Source organism: Ursus arctos, unplaced genomic scaffold (genome assembly GCF_023065955.2).
Source record: "Ursus arctos isolate Adak ecotype North America unplaced genomic scaffold, UrsArc2.0 scaffold_12, whole genome shotgun sequence".
Classification (NCBI taxonomy): Eukaryota; Metazoa; Chordata; class Mammalia; order Carnivora; family Ursidae; genus Ursus; species Ursus arctos.
In genome coordinates, this window is record NW_026622786.1 from 4,708,822 (window position 1) to 4,726,469 (window position 17,648).

The 17,648-nt window shown below is 40.2% G+C and overlaps 1 protein-coding gene across 3 annotated transcripts in view; it reads left to right on the top strand.

Moving 5' to 3' along the window:
* Window positions 1-286: 286 nt before the first annotated feature.
* FMO5 (flavin containing dimethylaniline monoxygenase 5) overlaps window positions 287-17,648 on the top strand; it is a 31,576-nt gene continuing 14,214 nt past the window's right edge. Inside the window, exons 1-3 of one of the 3 annotated variants that reach the window (XM_048215806.2) lie at window positions 287-396; window positions 903-1,075; window positions 16,050-16,238. In XM_048215806.2, the coding sequence (XP_048071763.2) occupies window positions 941-1,075; window positions 16,050-16,238 (324 nt within the window). In that variant the 5' untranslated portion in view covers window positions 287-396; window positions 903-940. Of the gene's footprint in view, window positions 641-902; window positions 1,076-16,049; window positions 16,239-17,648 lie in introns of all 3 variants that reach the window. The other 2 variants (XM_048215807.2, XM_048215808.2) reach the window with 2 other exon arrangements.

The following is a 17,648-nucleotide window of genomic DNA, read 5'->3' on the forward strand; positions in this document are numbered from 1 at the left end:
GCTAAACTAGAAACTCCTCTAAGTAGGAAACGACATCCTTTTCTCACTGAACCGCCCCAGTTTAGTGCACGGGTATTTTAAGTAAATTTCTACCAGCAACCTGGAACCGAAGAGCCAATCTGTGAGGTGGGAGCGGGGTGGGGAGGAGGATGAGGGAACCGGGATCTGTTTTAACACATCTGCTGAAGGTTGGTGTTCTCCGCTGAAGCTTTTAGAGCAAGCCTTGCTTTGGGGTTATTGCTAGTTTCCTCTTCACCAAGAGGAGTTTGTCCCTTTAAGGCAGATACCAGGAAGTTAAAAGTGGATGCTGAGGAGAGGCTAGGGACGGAAACGCAGCGTTGCTCCGCCTCTAGAGAGGTAGTTGACCCTCCGGGCAACCTCAGCCGGAAAACAGAGGTGGTAGGATTTTTTTTTTTTTTTTTTTTCTGTCCAAGGCAGTTTTGGCCCATGTAATGTTCTCCCTGTGGGAGAGAGTGGGTGCCGTTGTGTTTCGGGGCTCTGGCTGAAAGGAGGTGGAGAGGAAGAGCTTCTCCCTATTGGCTGTCGCTGTTTGGACTTTGTTGCTTTGTATTTATATATATACTCCACAACGGCCAAAGAGCGGAAGTAGCCTCTGGACGGCAGCTGAAGGATTGGCCAGGTGCTGCAGAAAAGGCAGTGGGACAGGCTACCATGGCAGGGCTCTCGGCTTCGGTCTTGCGGACCCAGAGCTCCCATATCCCTTTCATAGCAATTCCTTATGGCCAAGAGGACAGCCGAATCTGGTTTATCCTAAAGCACCTGTTGTCGCAGAATTTATTTGGAGGATGCCATGGCCAAGATCTTTCTTCCCTGAAATGTGTTAACTGATGTGTGCTTTCATTCTGTCTTTTGTCTTTTTTTTTTTTTTTTTTTTTTGACAGGTTACATTGATCTGGCCTGGTAAAGGTATCTGGAGACCATGACCAAGAAAAGAATTGCAGTGATTGGGGGAGGTGTGAGCGGGCTCTCCTCTATCAAGTGCTGCCTGGATGAGGGCTTGGAGCCTGTCTGCTTTGAAAGGACTGATGACATCGGAGGGCTCTGGAGGTTCCAAGTAAGTCTCCTGGTTCTTTAATAATTGGAAACCTCACTGGAACTAGGTGACTAGCAGGAGTGTTAGCTTGCAACTTCAGGAGCATCCCAGGTGTAATCTGAAACTGGTCTCCTTCGTGGAGGGCAGAGAGAGACCCAAGAAAGAGGCAGGCCACTCCAGGTTGGCAGGTAGCAGGTTTAAATAAGGGAACTTACATATGAGGCTTGTCCTGGGCAGCAGCAAGACAAACACATCTCCACACCTGCCATATGTTAAAAGTTCATATAGAGGCTTTAACTGGATTCAGTCAGTACCATGCACATGGTCTCAACACCACATCCCTAGTAAGGCCAGCAAAATGTACATTCCAAGAAGTCTTTGAGGGCCCAGCTTCTGGGTCAATGCGTGGTCATATCCTCTCGATGACCCCCCCAACATGCCACCTCTCCTAACCAGCTTTTACAATGTCACATAGCCTCCTCTTCTACGGCATTTCCCCAGCAGTCAGCTGGGGGGGTTCGCTATCGTGGAGGTGGCCCATTTGGTGTCTGTCTGTCTGCATGGGAGGCAGATACCACAGCAACAGTGTAGGCACATGCAAAAGAAAACACAGATTAAGGTAATGATTCCCAAAACAATCTTTTTTCACCAAGAACCCCAGGCTCCCAACCACTGATTTATTAAGTTCCCTACCTAGCTGAGGGATGGATCACTCAGGGTATTCACTTATGTTCTCATGTGATTTAGTAAAGGTGATACATCAGCAGACTCATCAGGCATGAGCACACAGCATTTTGTTTGGATAATGGCACAGGTGCCTCTTTGGAGGCAAAAGTAATGCCCAAAGCCATTCTATTTTGGAGGACAACTTTTCTCACTAGAGATATTTCAGTATTCAGTAAAGACAAGGTTTGTTAGTTATCATTTAATGCTTGCTGGGTGAATTTAGTAATGATTTCTGTATGTGCTATAACATCCACTGGGCCAATGGAGGAAACAAAGACAGCAGCCATACTCCATGTTAGTGAAAGACACAGTGTGCCCATCTAGCCTTGTGGTGAAGGAAATTGGTCAAGTATTGTTACCATGGGTGGGGGGAATTCTCCCCTATGTCCAGGGAAAACCCAGGGTGCAGTGGTCCAACCACCCAGGGGGATCCGTAGCCAAAATTTTGTTCCACACAACCACTAGGCCCCTTTTGGGGCTACCCAATAAAACACCTGGGTGGTGTGACCAGTTAGCGCCAAACTAGTCACTCTCCTTTACTATGACAGTGACTGAATACACAGTTCCAGTGATATCCAGCCTATATTCCTGGTACAGTTGTGTTGGTTCTGTTTCAAATGACTTTTCTCTTCCCAACATAGGGGTGTGTGGGTGTTCAAATGTCCATAAATCCATCTCAAATCTGGCTCAATGGTGGTATTTCTAGGACCCTTCCAGTCATCAGGTTAATGTTTAGTTTGATAGAAAGAGAAGACCCTTGCCCAGTATTATTGATAGTGTGCCACAGGCCAGGTTTCGGGATTAGTATTGGTAATAGCAGATGAGCCAAGAATGCTGGTACTAGTTTGTTCTTCCTTAAGGTACTGCTTTAGGGCCTTTCAGTCTCTTTCTTGAAGGGATGATACCCACCATGGCAATCCTGAGGAGCTAGAGAGGGGCAGCTGCCCACACAGCCATCAGTTGGATTGATTTCTTTGTTGGACATAGGAGTGGGCCCATGTAGAAAGGAATTTCCACCAGGTGCCCATCCTGTAACTGGACACCAAAGGAGCAGCAGAGTCTAAGGTCAAACAGATATCTAGTAGGAACTTGTATGGGGAGGTGTTTCTCTGCTACAAGAATGACAAGGCCTGATCTTTAGATGTTAGTGTGGCTGCAGTTTTAGGACTTTGACCAGATCATGTATACCATCTGTGTTGGCCATCTGAGATGGACTAGGCAGATATGCCAGACCAGGACCCCCATTTTCTCCCCCTCTTTTGATGGTACATATTCCATTGCAGATATAGTATGTTTCAACAGGTCTAGCTTGTAGCAGGACAATGGGATCCCAGTGGAGACTGAGTAGTTCCTCCTCACCCAGGCGTGCAAAGTAACTCACCCATCCCAGTAGAACTTCCCATTGCAAATTCCAGTAGATAATGCCTTTCTCAGGGTTTGGTGTTCTCAACAGCACAGCATGCTGATCTCGGTGAGAGCTGGGGCAATGGCTGGGTTCTTCAACTTCTGCACCTTTACAGTATTGAGTGCCTTAGTGGGGGTCCCCAGTCTGGCATATGGGGTAATAGGACTTATTGGTTGATCATGCAAATGTGTTAAAGTCTGGGACAGTACTTTAGTCTGCTTGGCCAAAATGGTTTTACCTGTTAGTAATTTCATCTGCCCCTTTAATATTCCATTTTTCTTTTTACCATCCCTGCTGCTTGGGGATTCTAGGGGAGCTGGAACCTCCATTCACTGTCATGACTTTTGCCCAGTCTTGCACATCATGACCTTTGAAATGGGAGCACCCCATCATGTCTACTGATGAGGGTATCCATACATGGTACTCAGCTTCTATAATCCCCTAATGGTGGAAGCCTGGTTCGCACACTGACAGGGAAAGATTGGGTTAGGCCAGGTGCTGTGTCCACACAAACCAGGGCATAGGTATAACCCGCATTCTGAGGGAGTGAGGCAATATAATCAATTTGCCAATCCCTCCCTTGTTGAGAACACTGGTGAGTAGCCCCAGATTCCTTTGGTAGTTGCCTTTGGCATTGTTTATAACACACAAGACATGCTGTTACCGCGTTAACTTGAGTCACTATAGTTCAAGAGCTAGGGTATCAGCTTCCTGATTGCCAGGGGATGTCAGTGCTTTAGGAGCACGGATCTAGAAAACACTGAGTTATACCTCAGGCTCTTATGGGTGGACCTAAATGTCTTTCCACATATCCTGATCCCCACAAGGGCTCATCCACAATCATCCACCCCTCGGCTTCCCAGTGTCACAGCCGTAAGTTTCATCCCTTTAGAACAGCCCAATTGTCAGTGCAAAGTGTTAACAAAGGAGTAACAGCCAGAACTCATGAATCACCAGCCAAGCTGTTCTGCATTTAGCCCACTGGCTACTGTACTCTGTTCCTGTTTTCAGCCAGATGGTGTCATTGTTGGGCAAAATAGTGACTGTAGTGCTCTTGGAGGGATTGCCCTGACTAGAGCCATCTGTATACCAGGCATCAGCTAGAATTTCCCCACTCCCTCTCTACAGGCTACAGGGACACAACAGGTATAGGGGCAGGGGCATCTGGAGGATCTACATCCTCCCTAGGTCCTAGTCGCACCTGCATTTCTAGTAGGCTGGTGGACAGGGTGCTCCTCTGCTGCAGATAGGCATGTCACTTAATCACAGTGGGAATTTGAGCCATGGCAGAGGTGGGTCAATGGAACATATTCTCATCCCATCCCTTGATGGGCAGGGAAGTTCTTACCACAATGCTCTGTTCCTTAGTGAGAGGCTTAACCTGGAGGGGTCCTTTTACACTGATAGGAGCCCTTGCTCTATGGGGGTAGACAGGTTTTTTCCCTCTTCCAGAAATGAGACCAAAATCCTAGGAGTCCTTTCTCCTTCTCTTATTTCTGTCAGTGCCCAGCCCATATATTCCAGAGTCACAGACACATCTAATTTGAATGGTAGTCCTGCTTGGGAGATGCCCAGGTTATAACCTGCTTTACTAGTATTTTGGCCTTTTCAGAGGCAGCTTGCTGCTCACATCCCCAGTCCCACATGTGCCCTTTCTTTACCAGGTGGTATAAGCAATGGGGGCACTGTGCCACGTGGGCAATAAAACTCCTCCAAAGTCCCCAAATTCTTACAAAGGCTGGCATCTCGTTTACATTCTTAGGGGTTGGGTAGGCTTGCACCTTATCGATCACAGCTTCTGGCACAACACAAGTCTTATCTGACCAGACAGCTCCCAAAAACTTTATGGCAGTGCCTTGACCCTGAATTTTTTTGTGGGTTCACTGCCCATCCTCTTTCTCACATATGCTCCAGCAAAGCCTCCACAGTTTGCCTCCAGCAGAGGCAAATCTTCCCATGTTAACATTATATCATCAATGCAATGGACCCATTTTAGTGATGTGGAGAAGGAAAACAGGGCAGGTCTCAGGCTACCATCCCATGACATATGGTGGGGCTGTGCAGGGCACCTTGGGGAATCACTCAAAAGACCCATTGTTGCCTCTCCCATGTAAATGCAAACTGGTCTTGTGACTCAGTGGTCAGGGGTATACTGAAAAAAGGCATTTGCTAAGTCCAGCACAGCATAGTACACTCCTAGGACTCTGGGCAAGGTATATAGATAGTGGCAAGTGTGGGCACAGCCGCATGGATGAGGGACTACCTTGTTCAGTTCTCGGTAGTGTGCTGTCATCCACGATGAGTGATCTGAATTTTTACCGGCCATTCAGTGCAGTTTTGGATTGCTTATCCTTATGTTTCCCAGGCAATTTACATTAACAGTTACCACTCTGCAGGAATGACAGGCTGACTGGTTCCCAGTTGATGTTTCCCCTCGGCACTGGTTTGATTACCCAGAGGTGGATTTTACCCATGGAGATTTGCCCAAGGGCAGGGGAAAGGGTGAGGGGCCTTCCATTGCCTGACTCTGGCTTGCCAGTCAATCGGTGGTCATGCTCTCTTGATGACCTCCTCGAACAATGAGATATTTTATCTTGTGTCAGGAAATACGATGGGCTTAACAGTAATTAAACTTGCTAGAATTCAGCCTGCTGGCTTTTTCTCGGTCAGCCATCACCTCAGGTTCTGTTCAGGTTCTTTTTTTCCCCCGAGGCTAGCAGCAAAATAGGACCCAGGTATCACTTGTTTGTACTTTACTGATGTCTATGAAAATGAAAATAGCACAGAGATCATTTTCATTTAATGAGTTTTGCTGCTATCTGAAAGAGGGTAAAACAATCTTGGGGGGGTGGGCAGAGTGAGGGTGGAGTGTAACAAGATAACAAACATTAGAAAATGTAAAGGGGTTAGGAAATTTAGAGTGGTTGCTCCTGGTCTGCATTAATAAGTAAGTGATCTAGAATACTTGCTTACAACTCCTTCCACGGATCCCCTTTTCAGTCCTCTCTGACCTTATGGTTCGTTCTTTCTTTCTTTCTTTCTTTCTTTCTTTCTTTCTTTCTTTCTTTCTCTTCCTTCCTTCCTTCCTTCCTTCCTTCCTTCCTTCCTTCCTTCCTTCCTTCCTTCTCTTTGAATTCTGGTTCAATTTAAATAATTCTCTAATAATCCTAGACCTCAAATAGAATATAAATTCTGGCTTCCTTCTTTGCTTTGAACTTTTCTATCACTTGAAAAATCAAATTTAGTTCAGAAGCCTATCTTCAGAAGAGGGCAGAGGGCACCTGCAACTGGTATTTCTTACCCTTGCAGTTTATTCAGTTTTAAAGTTGAGTTATTAATATGTACACCCAGCCCTGTAACTTGTTACTAAGTTTAGTTATCATCTACTTAAAAGATAATTAAGTTAATTATATGCCAAAGAGTATCAACCATCTTTACTGATCTTTGAAGTGGCACGCATTCATTGGGTTTGTTTTTAAACTCATTTTCTAAACCAGTGAATGGTATTAAGGTCTCCAGATGTGTTTCATATTTCATACAAACAAACACAGTGTTGATCAGCCACTTAAAAATGGCTTCACAGCAGGGCACCTGGATGGTTCAATCGGTTGAGCATCTGACTCTTGATTTCAGCTCACATCATGTTCTCAGGATCGTGAGATTGAGCCCCACGTTGGGTTCCATCCTCAGCATGGAGTCTGCTTGAGATTCTCTCTCTCTCTCCCTCTGCCCCTCTCACTCATGCACTCACTCTCTCTCTAAAGTACATACATACATACATACATACATGGCTTCATAGCATTCCTTAGTTGAACAGCACTGCAGACCTTTTACATCTTGGCTCTGAATGGGGAACAAACTTTATTTGACAATAGTCCTTACTCAGACCTAGAGTGAATACCCCCTGGCAGAACCCCCATGCCTCAGTCTTGGGCATGAACTGAAAAGGCTGTTAATCGGTGTTTGGTAATTAATAGAAAATTATGCTTTTGAAACCCAACCACAACATAGTATAAAAGTTAAGCACATCGCCTGGGTTCAAATCCTAGGCCTGTACCTACTAGCAGTGTGATCTTGGGGAAAATCACTAGACCTCTGTGTACCTCTGTTTTCCTATCATTGAGAAGGAGCTAATAATAGCACCCATTTCATAGAGTTATTGTGGGGATTAAGTGAATGGATATTTATGTCAACACTAACAACCGTACTAGGTATACAGTAAGTGCTATATGCCATTGTTATTATTATTCAGTATGCCTGGAGTGGGGCCCATGCTTCCGGTGTCTTTGGTAAGCATCCTAGCCACGTTTGGCAATAGCTAATCAGGCAATGAAATCAGTTCAGGTCCCCATTCTACCTGATTCTCAGGTTTCTGGCTTTTACCTGCAAAGTGGTTTAAACTTGTTCTCTGTTAAAAACCTAACCTGGGATTTTTTTCTGAGTATCCACTTGGCAAAATTTCAGCACAATATGAACTGCTTCCTTGAAAATAAAGAAGCTATATTTTGTCATAACTCTGACTTCTGTTAAGACAGACTACATCTGTGCCCATTATATTATATATCATATGTAATATATTTTACACACACATACACACACACACATATATATATACACATACATACGTACACATATGCACACCCACACTATATATTTCTGTGATGTCTGGCACATGTTAGGTGCCATATATATTTATGTTTTAGAAATAAATCCTTGAGTAGCAAAATGTCTTGAGGGGCTGCTTAGAATGCTTATGGAAACAGGGACCTTCATTCTCACACAATCCACAGTTACACGGTTGTGGATCCTGATGTATTATAAACACCAATTAATTTTGGATTAAACATCTTTTACATGCTGATGCTGTTTTCCTCAAGAATTTCCTCTGAGACCTGCTTCTCCACCCCACCCCACCCACCCCCCCCGTTGGTTTGTTATTTGGAGTCCTGCTCTCCCCCACTTCCCTAACTCTTCTGTCATACATAGGATCATTCCCAAACACTTTGGAATTCCAGTAAGACACAGGAGACTCAGGGCCACCCTTTTCTTTTCCTTGTGACAGGTCCCAGGGATTCAGTATACATCCATATTTTTATTCTCAGACACCATCACTTGCATTTTCCTATTTCTTCTTTCTCTGTTCCACTTGCCAAACAGGAGTATATGATTTACTCTCCACTTGCCTCCTTCTTAGTATTGCTGAATACTTTCCAGTAATAATTATTTATAAGTTCTCAAGACATTAATTTCAGTCAGTTAGTCTCCTTATTAACATTAGATCAGACTGATGGTGGAAAGTAGGTGCTAATGTGAGAAATATCATTTTGATTTTTCATACTTTAATATTACTTTATGAGTGAAATAGCTTTAAAATGATAAACCCCTTACGAATGCTGAGGATTTAATAAGTATTTAATGCTGGAAATATTTTTTTTTAAGATTCTTTAGTCAATCTGAACTTTAAAATCCTTAAAGCATACCAAAGCAGTGTTTCTCAAACTTTAATGTGCATATGAATCACCGGTGATTTTGCCAAAATGTACATTCTGATTCATTAATCTGGAGTGCCACCAAGATTCTGCATTTCTGATAAACCCCTTGGTTATGTCGATGCTGCTGATCTGAGAACTACATTTCCAGTAGTAAAGAGTATAAAGAATATATGTAGGGGCACCTGGCTGGCTCAGTCAGTAGAGCATACAACTCTTAATCTCAGGGTTCTAAGTTTGAGCCCCACATCAGGTGTAGAGATTCCTTAAAAATAAGATCTTAAAAAAAGAGTATATATAATATAAACAAGTAATATAAAAAAAGATACCAAGTGGATACAATATAATATAAAATTAAAACAAAATAAAATATAAATTAAGTAATAAACACCCTTAGATGGATAGGTTTTTTAAAATTCTTAAATTTATTAACTCTCTCCCCTCCAAAAAAATAAAAGACAAATGAATGAATGCAAAAACACTTAGAAGAGGGTAGACAGCAGTGGTTCTCAGCACTGGCTGTACTTTAAAGAATCACCTAGGAACTTTAACAAATACTGATGTCAGTCCATCTAGAAGTTCTGCTTTTATTGGCCTGTGATGCCAATAAAGCTCCCCACTACTTATCTGTAATAGGCAGCTGACGTGGAGACCTTTGCCCTAAAGTTTTTAACCTCAGCTTTCCAGTTGATAAATGAGAATGATATGGCATCTTTAAAACAAAATAAGTAACAGTATATTAGACTTTGGACTTTGTTAGATGATGTCCACTGTCCTTAAGCATTTTGCAGTTTAGCTAAGAATGTGTGGAGAAAAGACTTTTGAGGTTGATGGGATGAACTCTGGTTCCCTGAGCTTTCTGGGGTCAGCACAGTACCTCTTACCAGGAGATCTCAACCGTGTCTGCATATTAGACAAGGAGCAATTAAAACAGGGTCTCTGGGAGTAGGGACGAGGCATTAGTGTTTTTAGAGTTCCCCAGATTATTCCAATATGCAGACAAGGTTGAGAACAGTCCTAAGAGTGCTTCTATCCCATGGAATTCTAAGTCTATCAAAGGAACAGAAGAGCAACACTGCCCTGTTCTCTTCTCTTCTATGAACTTCTTGTTCAGATGTGTGAGTCATGCAATCAAGGTACATTTGTAGAGGGCAGGCTTATTAATTGATGGCAGGAAAATTTAAAACCCCAGTGCAGCAGCTTCGTTTTCCACTCAGTGACCCAATATTGCTCTATTCCCACTCTCTTTTATAAAAAGCAGTGGGTTGACACAGTGGTAAACCCTACCTGAGATCCAATCAGGTGTTTGGAAGAGCTTGATGGTTTTTTTTTTTTAGGAATTTATTTATTTATTCATGAGAGACAGAGAGAGAGAGAGAGGCAGAGGGAGAAGTAGGCTCTCCACAGAGCAGGGAGCCCGATGCGGGACTCGATCCCAGGATCCTGAGCTGGAGGAAGACACTTAACCGACTGAGCCACCCAGATGCCCCTTGATGGTTTTTGTTGACACAAGAAAACACTTTGGTGTGTTAGTGACATGAAAAAGAATATAAATATATGAGTTTTGCCACAGGGGTAAGATCTGTGATGTATTTAGCTCTGTGAACCCAACAGACCTGCTCTAGAAAGCATGGTTCTACTCCTTGTACTAAATTTTGAACTTCTGGAAGACAGGGACAAACTCGTATTTCTTAGCATCTAATATAGTGTTTTTATTACAGAAGGACTTTAGAAATATCTGTTGAATAAATGAATAAATTAATGAAATTAAATTCAGAAGTTAGGAACATGTCTACCCTTGCCCCCATAAACATCTTAGTTTCAAAATGGCCCTGCCACTCATTAATTTTAATTTCTTTTAAAAAATGTGTTATGTACAAACATGTTTAAATAAACTTTTAATTTCAGAACAGTTTTAGATTTACAGAATTATTAGGAAGACAGTACAGAGTTCCTATATATCTGACACCCAGTTTTCCCTCTTATTAACATTTTATATTAGTATGATACATTTGTCATAATTAATGAACCAATACTGATACTTATTAACTGAAGGTCCATACCTTATTCAGGTTTGCTCAGTTTTTTACATATATTCCTGTTCCAGGATCCCATCCAGGATACCACATTACATTTAGTTGTCATGTTTCCTTAGGCTCCTCTTGGCTGTGACAATTTCTCAGACTTTCCTTGTTTTTGATGATCTTGACAGTTTTGAGAATTATTGGTTGTTTTACAGAATGTCCCTCAGTTGGGATTTGTCTGTTTTTATCATGGTTAGACTGGGGTTATGGATTTGGGGGAAGAAGACCAGAGAGGTAAAGTGTCATTTCCATGAGATCATATCAGTAGTACATAAATATGACTCATCACTATTGATGTTAACCTTGATGACCTGGCTCGAGATGGTGTTTGTCAGGTTTTGTCACTGTAAAGTCACTCCTTTTTTTTTTTCTCCTTGCCATACTGTACTCTTTTGAAAGAAAGTCACTATGCACAATATACACTTAAGTACAAAGTTGGCTTCTCTAGGCCTTTTGTTTTTCCATATAAACTTTAGAATCAAGTTGCCAGTGTCTACAAAATAGCTTGCTGGGATGTTGGTTGGGATTGCACTGAATCTATAGATTGGGAAGAACTGACATCTTAACAATGTGGAGTCCTTCAATCTATAAGCACAGAATATCTTTCCACTTATTTAGATCTTTGATTTTTTTCATCTGTGTTTTATAGTTTCTGCATATAAATCGTATACATATTTTATTAGATTTATGCCTAAGTATTTAATTTTGGGGGTGTTATTGTAAATTTTTTTTTTAATTTAAATCCGATTGTTCATTTCTGGTATATAGGAAAGTAGTTGACTTTTGTATGTTAACCCTGTATCCTGCAACCCTGCTATACTTGCTTATTAGTTCCACGTTGTTGTTGTTGTTTCCAATCCTTTGGGATTTTCTAAATATGTTATCTCTGAATAAAAATAGTTTTATTTCTTCATCTCAATCTGTATATTTTTATTTCTTTTCCTTTTTTTGCGGGGAGGGATTTAATGCCACTTTATTAATTAGTTAGTTTGTTTTTATTTAAATTCCAGTTAGTTAACATACAGTGTAATATTAGTTTCAGGTGTACAATATAGTGATTCAACACTTGCATAAAACATCCAGTGCTCATCCCAACAAGTGCACTCCTTAATTCCCATCACCTATTTCACCCAACCCCCATCTCCCCTTTTGGAAACCAGCAGTTTGTTCTCTATAGTTAAGGGTCTGTTTTTCGCTCTCTTTTTTTTTTCCTTTGCTCATTTGTTTTGTTTCTTAAATTCCGCATATGAACGAAATCACATGGTATTTGTCTTTCTCTGACTGACTTATTTTGCTTAGCATAATACTAATACATAGTTGAAAATGGCAAGATTTTGGGGTTTTTTATGGCTGAGTAATATATATACATACATGTATATATATGTACATATGTATATATACATGGATATATATACATATATACATAACATTGTATATACATGTATGTACATATATCACATTTTCTTTATCCTATTCATCAGTTGATGGAGACTTGGACTATTTCCATAGTTTAGCTATTGTAGATCATGCTGCTATCAACAATATCTCTTTGAATTAGTATTTTTGCATTCTTTGGGTAAATACTTTGTAGTGCATTTGCTGGGTCATAGGGTAGTTCTATTTTTAACTTTTTGAGGAACCTCTACGCTATTTTCCCCAAATAGCCAAAGCAACCTTGAAAATGAAAAGCAAAGCTGGAGGTATCACAATTCCAGACTTCTTATATTACAAAGCTGTAGTAATCAAAACAGTATGATCCTGGCACAAAATATAGACACATAGATCAATACAACAGAAGAGAAAACCCAGAAAGGGACCCACAACTATATGGGCGATCAATCTTTGACAAAGCAGAAAAGGATATCCGATGGAAAAAAGTCTCTTCAACAAATGGTGTTGGGAAATCTGGACAGCAACATGTAAAAGAATGAAACAGGACCATTTTCTTACATTACACGTAAAAATAAATTCAGAATGGATGAAAGACCTAAATGTGAGACATGAAACAATAAAATTCTATAGGAGAACATAGGCAGCAACCTCCTTGATATTGGCCATAGCAATTTCTTTCTAGATAAGTCTCCTAAGGCAAGGGAAACAGCAGCAAAAATAAACTATGGGGATTTCATTAAAATAAAAACCTTCTGCACAGCAAAGGAAACAATCAACAAAACCAAAAGGCAGCCTATGGAATGGGAGAAGATATTTGCAAATGATATATCTGATAAAGGGTTAATATCCCAAACCTATAAAGAACTTATCAAACAACACCCAAAAAACAAATAATCCAATTAAAAAGTGAGCTGAAGACATGAATAGACATTTTTCCAATGTCTACAGATGGCCAACAGACACATGAAAAGATGCTCAACATCACTGATCATCAGGGAAATACAAATCGAAACTACAATGAGATATCACCTCACACCTGTCAGAATGGTTAAAATCAACAACCCAAGAAATAAGAGGTATTGGCGAGGATGTGGAGAAAGGGGAACCCTCTTGCACTGTTGGTGGGAATGCAATCTGGTACACCCACTATTCCTTTTTTTGTCTTATCACATCAACTAGGATTTCTAGTACAGAGTTGAACAGGAATGGTGAGAGAGGATATCTTAGCCTTGTTCCCAATTAAGGGAGAAATTGTCCATTTTCTCACATTAAATTATGATATTAGCTGTGGGTATTTTGTAGATTTTTTAATCAAATTGAAGAAATTTTTCTCTATTCTTAGTTTGCTGAAGTTTTTTTTTTTTAAATCATGAATGGGTGTTGTATAAACAACATTTCAACAAAGATAAAAGAAAAAATACTACCTCCTTAATAAATCAACTTGTTTTTCCCTATTTTCAAGTTTTATTGACTTAAATAAAATATACTCAGAACCATCTGACAGGGGAGAGGTTATACAATTATATAAACATGGGTAAATATAGGTAGTATACAATTGCCCCATGCAGACATAAATTTATATATTTGGTGGTAAGAATGTAAATTTAATTTTGTAATATTAATTTTTTTTTACTAAAAGTTATATTATAGGCCACTTTCAATGTTCCTACCTAGATTTGAAAATTATAGTTTAGGTGTCTCCAAATTCATTTTCCATAATTCAGTCATTAATTCATTTCAAAGCACTTATTGAATATCCACTATATATCAGTCACTGTATTGATGATAGAGACACAAAGAAAAATAAGACATACATCTTATTCACGGGTAGCTCATGGTCATAGAAACATACACAGAATATTACAGTGTTAAGTTTAAGTTGCCTTTGAGAGCTTGGAAGTGAATGGGAAATCTAACTCTGTGGGGGAAACAGTAAAGTCTTCTTCAAAGAAGTGCCATTTGATATGACTCTTGAATGATAGGAATTTTCCAAATGAAGAAGCAGTAATATGTACTTTTAAAGTTGTGAAAGGCCACCCACTTGCACCCCACTTCAGATACTAGTCACAAATCCAGGTTATTACTTATACTTCTGACCAACTGGCTATAAATCAGAGGTTCCCATGACCCCCTCCTTGGGTTTGATTAATTTGCTGTCGTGGCTCACAGAACTCAGGAAACCCATTTACTCATTAGATTACCAGTTTATTATAAAGGGATATAACTTATAACAGCCAAATGGAAGAAATGCATAGGAGAAGGTATAGGGACAGGACACAGAGCTTCTGTGCTCTTTCTGAGTGCTCTACTCTCCCCATATCTCCTCATCCTCACCAACCTGGAAGCTCCCCAAACCCCATCCTTTTGGGTTTTTGTGGAACCTTTGCTTTGTAGGCATGATTGATGAAATCATTAAATCATGGCCATTGACAATTTATTCAACTTCCAGCCTCTCTTCCCTCCCCAAAGATCGGTGGTGGGGGTGGGATTGGAACTGTAAGTTATAGCCCTCTAATCACTTGGTTGGCTTCTTTTTTTTTTTATTTGAGAGAGAGAGGGAGAACGTGCATGGTGGGGGGGGGGGCAGAAGGAGAGGGAGAGAAATAATCTCTAGCAGACTCCCTGTTGAGCAGGGAGTCCAATGCGGGGCTCAGTCTCACAACCCTGAGATCACTACCTGAGCCAAAATCAAGAGTGGACCGCTTAACTGACAGAGCCACCCAGGTGCCCCTTGGTTGGCTCCTTTGGCTAATCAGCCCCTATCCTTAAGTAGTTTCTGAAAGTCACCTCATTAACGCAACAAAAGACATCTTTATTATTCTTAACCCTTAGGAAATTCCAAGGGTTTGGGGAGCTTTGAGTCACAAACTGTAGGCAAGTCCACATATATATGCAAAATATATACAAAGCCCAAATACATATGAGAGAAATATTTTGGTTATCTGAATGACCAATATATATTTCTTATAAGTCACAATATCATAGGCACTTAGCTTATTTCTTTTCTATAAATAATACTATCATTAACATAATTTAACATAAATTTGTCTACTATGCTGAATATTTCTTAAAAACGCTAAGTTTCAAGGGTTTTCATATACTTGCCACATTGCTCTCCAGAAAACATTGTACTAACTTCACTCTCTCCAGCATACATTCCCATTTCATAAGTTTCTGTTTGTGCTAACACTGAGTACTAGTCTTTTAAATGAGTAAAAATGAGGTAATAAATATGGGAATGTATGCTGGACAGAATGGAAGTTAGTACAATGTTTCCTGGAGAGCAGTCTTACCAGTGTACAACAACCCTTGAAACTCACCTAGGCTTTGAAATATATAAAATATTTATAAGACCATTATTTAGATGAGCAGTTCTCACTTGGAGTCTCATGTCATTGCAATTAGGTGACAGCTGAGACTGTACATCTGCTATGGTCTCTTTGTTCACATGTTTAGAACTTCAGCTGGGATAAATCAAATTTCTGGGGGCTGAACATCTCTCTATCCCAAACATTCTCTTCATGGGTCTGACTTGGGCTTACTCACAGAATGGTGACTTAAGGTAGTCGGACTTCTTACCTATCTGCTGAGTTCTACCAGATCAAGCTTTCTAAGAGACAGAGGGCAGAAGTTGCAAGACTACTTAGGACTGTCTTAGAAGCTATTCAGTATCATTCCAACTGCATGCTATTAGTCAAAAGCAAGTCACAAAGACAACTCAGATTCAAAGGGAAGAGACAACACAAGGACACAAATACTGGGAGATGTGGAGAATTGTGTGTCTATATAACTTTTTTTAATCGACATTTCTTTCAGAAAACTTTTTTGAATGTTTATTGACTGTTAATAAACCATGAAGTAATTCTCAAGTTGCTATGAATGCTTCTTATTTAATGCAGGAAAATCCTGAAGAAGGAAGGGCCAGTATTTACAAATCGGTGATCATCAACACATCTAAGGAGATGATGTGCTTCAGTGACTATCCCATCCCAGATCATTATCCTAACTTCATGCACAACTCCCAGGTCCTCAAGTATTTCAGGATGTATGCCAAAGAATTTGATCTTTTAAAGTATATTCGATTTAAGGTAGGGAATTTTGTGGTTGTCTTTGTGTTTGAAGTTGTTTGTCAAATAAATGAATAATGTGGCTTCATTTACCAGTGCTTACGTGTCAAATAAATGAATAATGTGGCTTCATTTACCAGTGCTTACGTGTAAAGACTGGTTTAATAGGTCCATATATCTATCCTATCCAGACAAAGACTCCATTCTTTTGTCTTCTCTGTGCCTGGAATACATTCATGGAAAGGTCATTTTTCTGTATATTTTGGCTGCAGATCCTAGAAGCCACCTGCCAGAATGTTTTGCAATAAAACAAATGAGGGGAAGTGTTTTCCCAGTTAGAGAAGGGAACTGACAGGTATGGAAACTTAAAACCTCTGGATCCACCACAACTTATCTGCACTGCTTAGACCTTTTATACTTTCTGAAGTACTTGCCAATGCATTTTTTAATTTAAATTCAATTAGCCAACATATTCTCAGTCTCAGATATAGTGTTCAACAATTTGTCAGTTGCGTATAACACCCAGTGCTTCTCACATCACACCAATGCATTACTTTTATGTGATCACAAACAACCCAGTGAAGCAGTTATTGGGAAGTTATTGAGGAAGCCAAAAAGTTAACTCTGGTATAAAGAGAAGAACACTGAAATGGGGAACAAAAACTTGACTTCTAGTCTTTGCTCTACCACTAATCAACTTGTGACTTCAGAGAAGTTAAGTTCCTCAACTTTGATGTCTCTTGTTTTTTTGTTTGTAAAAATTTTCTTGTTCGTAAAACAAGATGATTATATCAGATCACTTCAATGGTTCCTGTTGTTAAGACTTCCATGATTTTTCTATCATCTTTTTTTTCAAAGATTTTATTTTATTTATTCATGAGAGACAGAAACAGAGGGAGAAGCAGGCTCCCCATGGAGCAAGGAGCCCGAAGCAGGACTCAATCCTAGGACCCTGGGATCACAACCTGAGCCAAAGGCAGATGCTTAACTGACTGAGCCATCCAGGTGCCTGATTTTTCTATCATCTTTAACCCTGGCCACAGAAGAACACATATTTCTGACAGCTGGCAAAAAGCCTAAATCTTTTACTTTTTTGTCCCCTTGTGATGAGAATATTAGGATCGACTCTCTTAACAACTTTCACATATACCATACAGCAGTATTATCTATAGTCATCATGTTATATATTATTATATCCACAGTACTTATTTATCTTATAACTAGAATTTGTACCGCTTGACCACCTGCATCTAATTCCCCACCCCCACCTCCCTTCTACCTTCTGATCATTCTGCTAAATCATGACTTTTTCTATTTAACGATGATAATAAAGTGGTAATATCCAGTGACAACTAACAAAGTAAGTCATTTATAGTCCAGTGACTTCCCTTCACTTGTTGTTAAACACATTTAACAAGTTTGTTACCATAC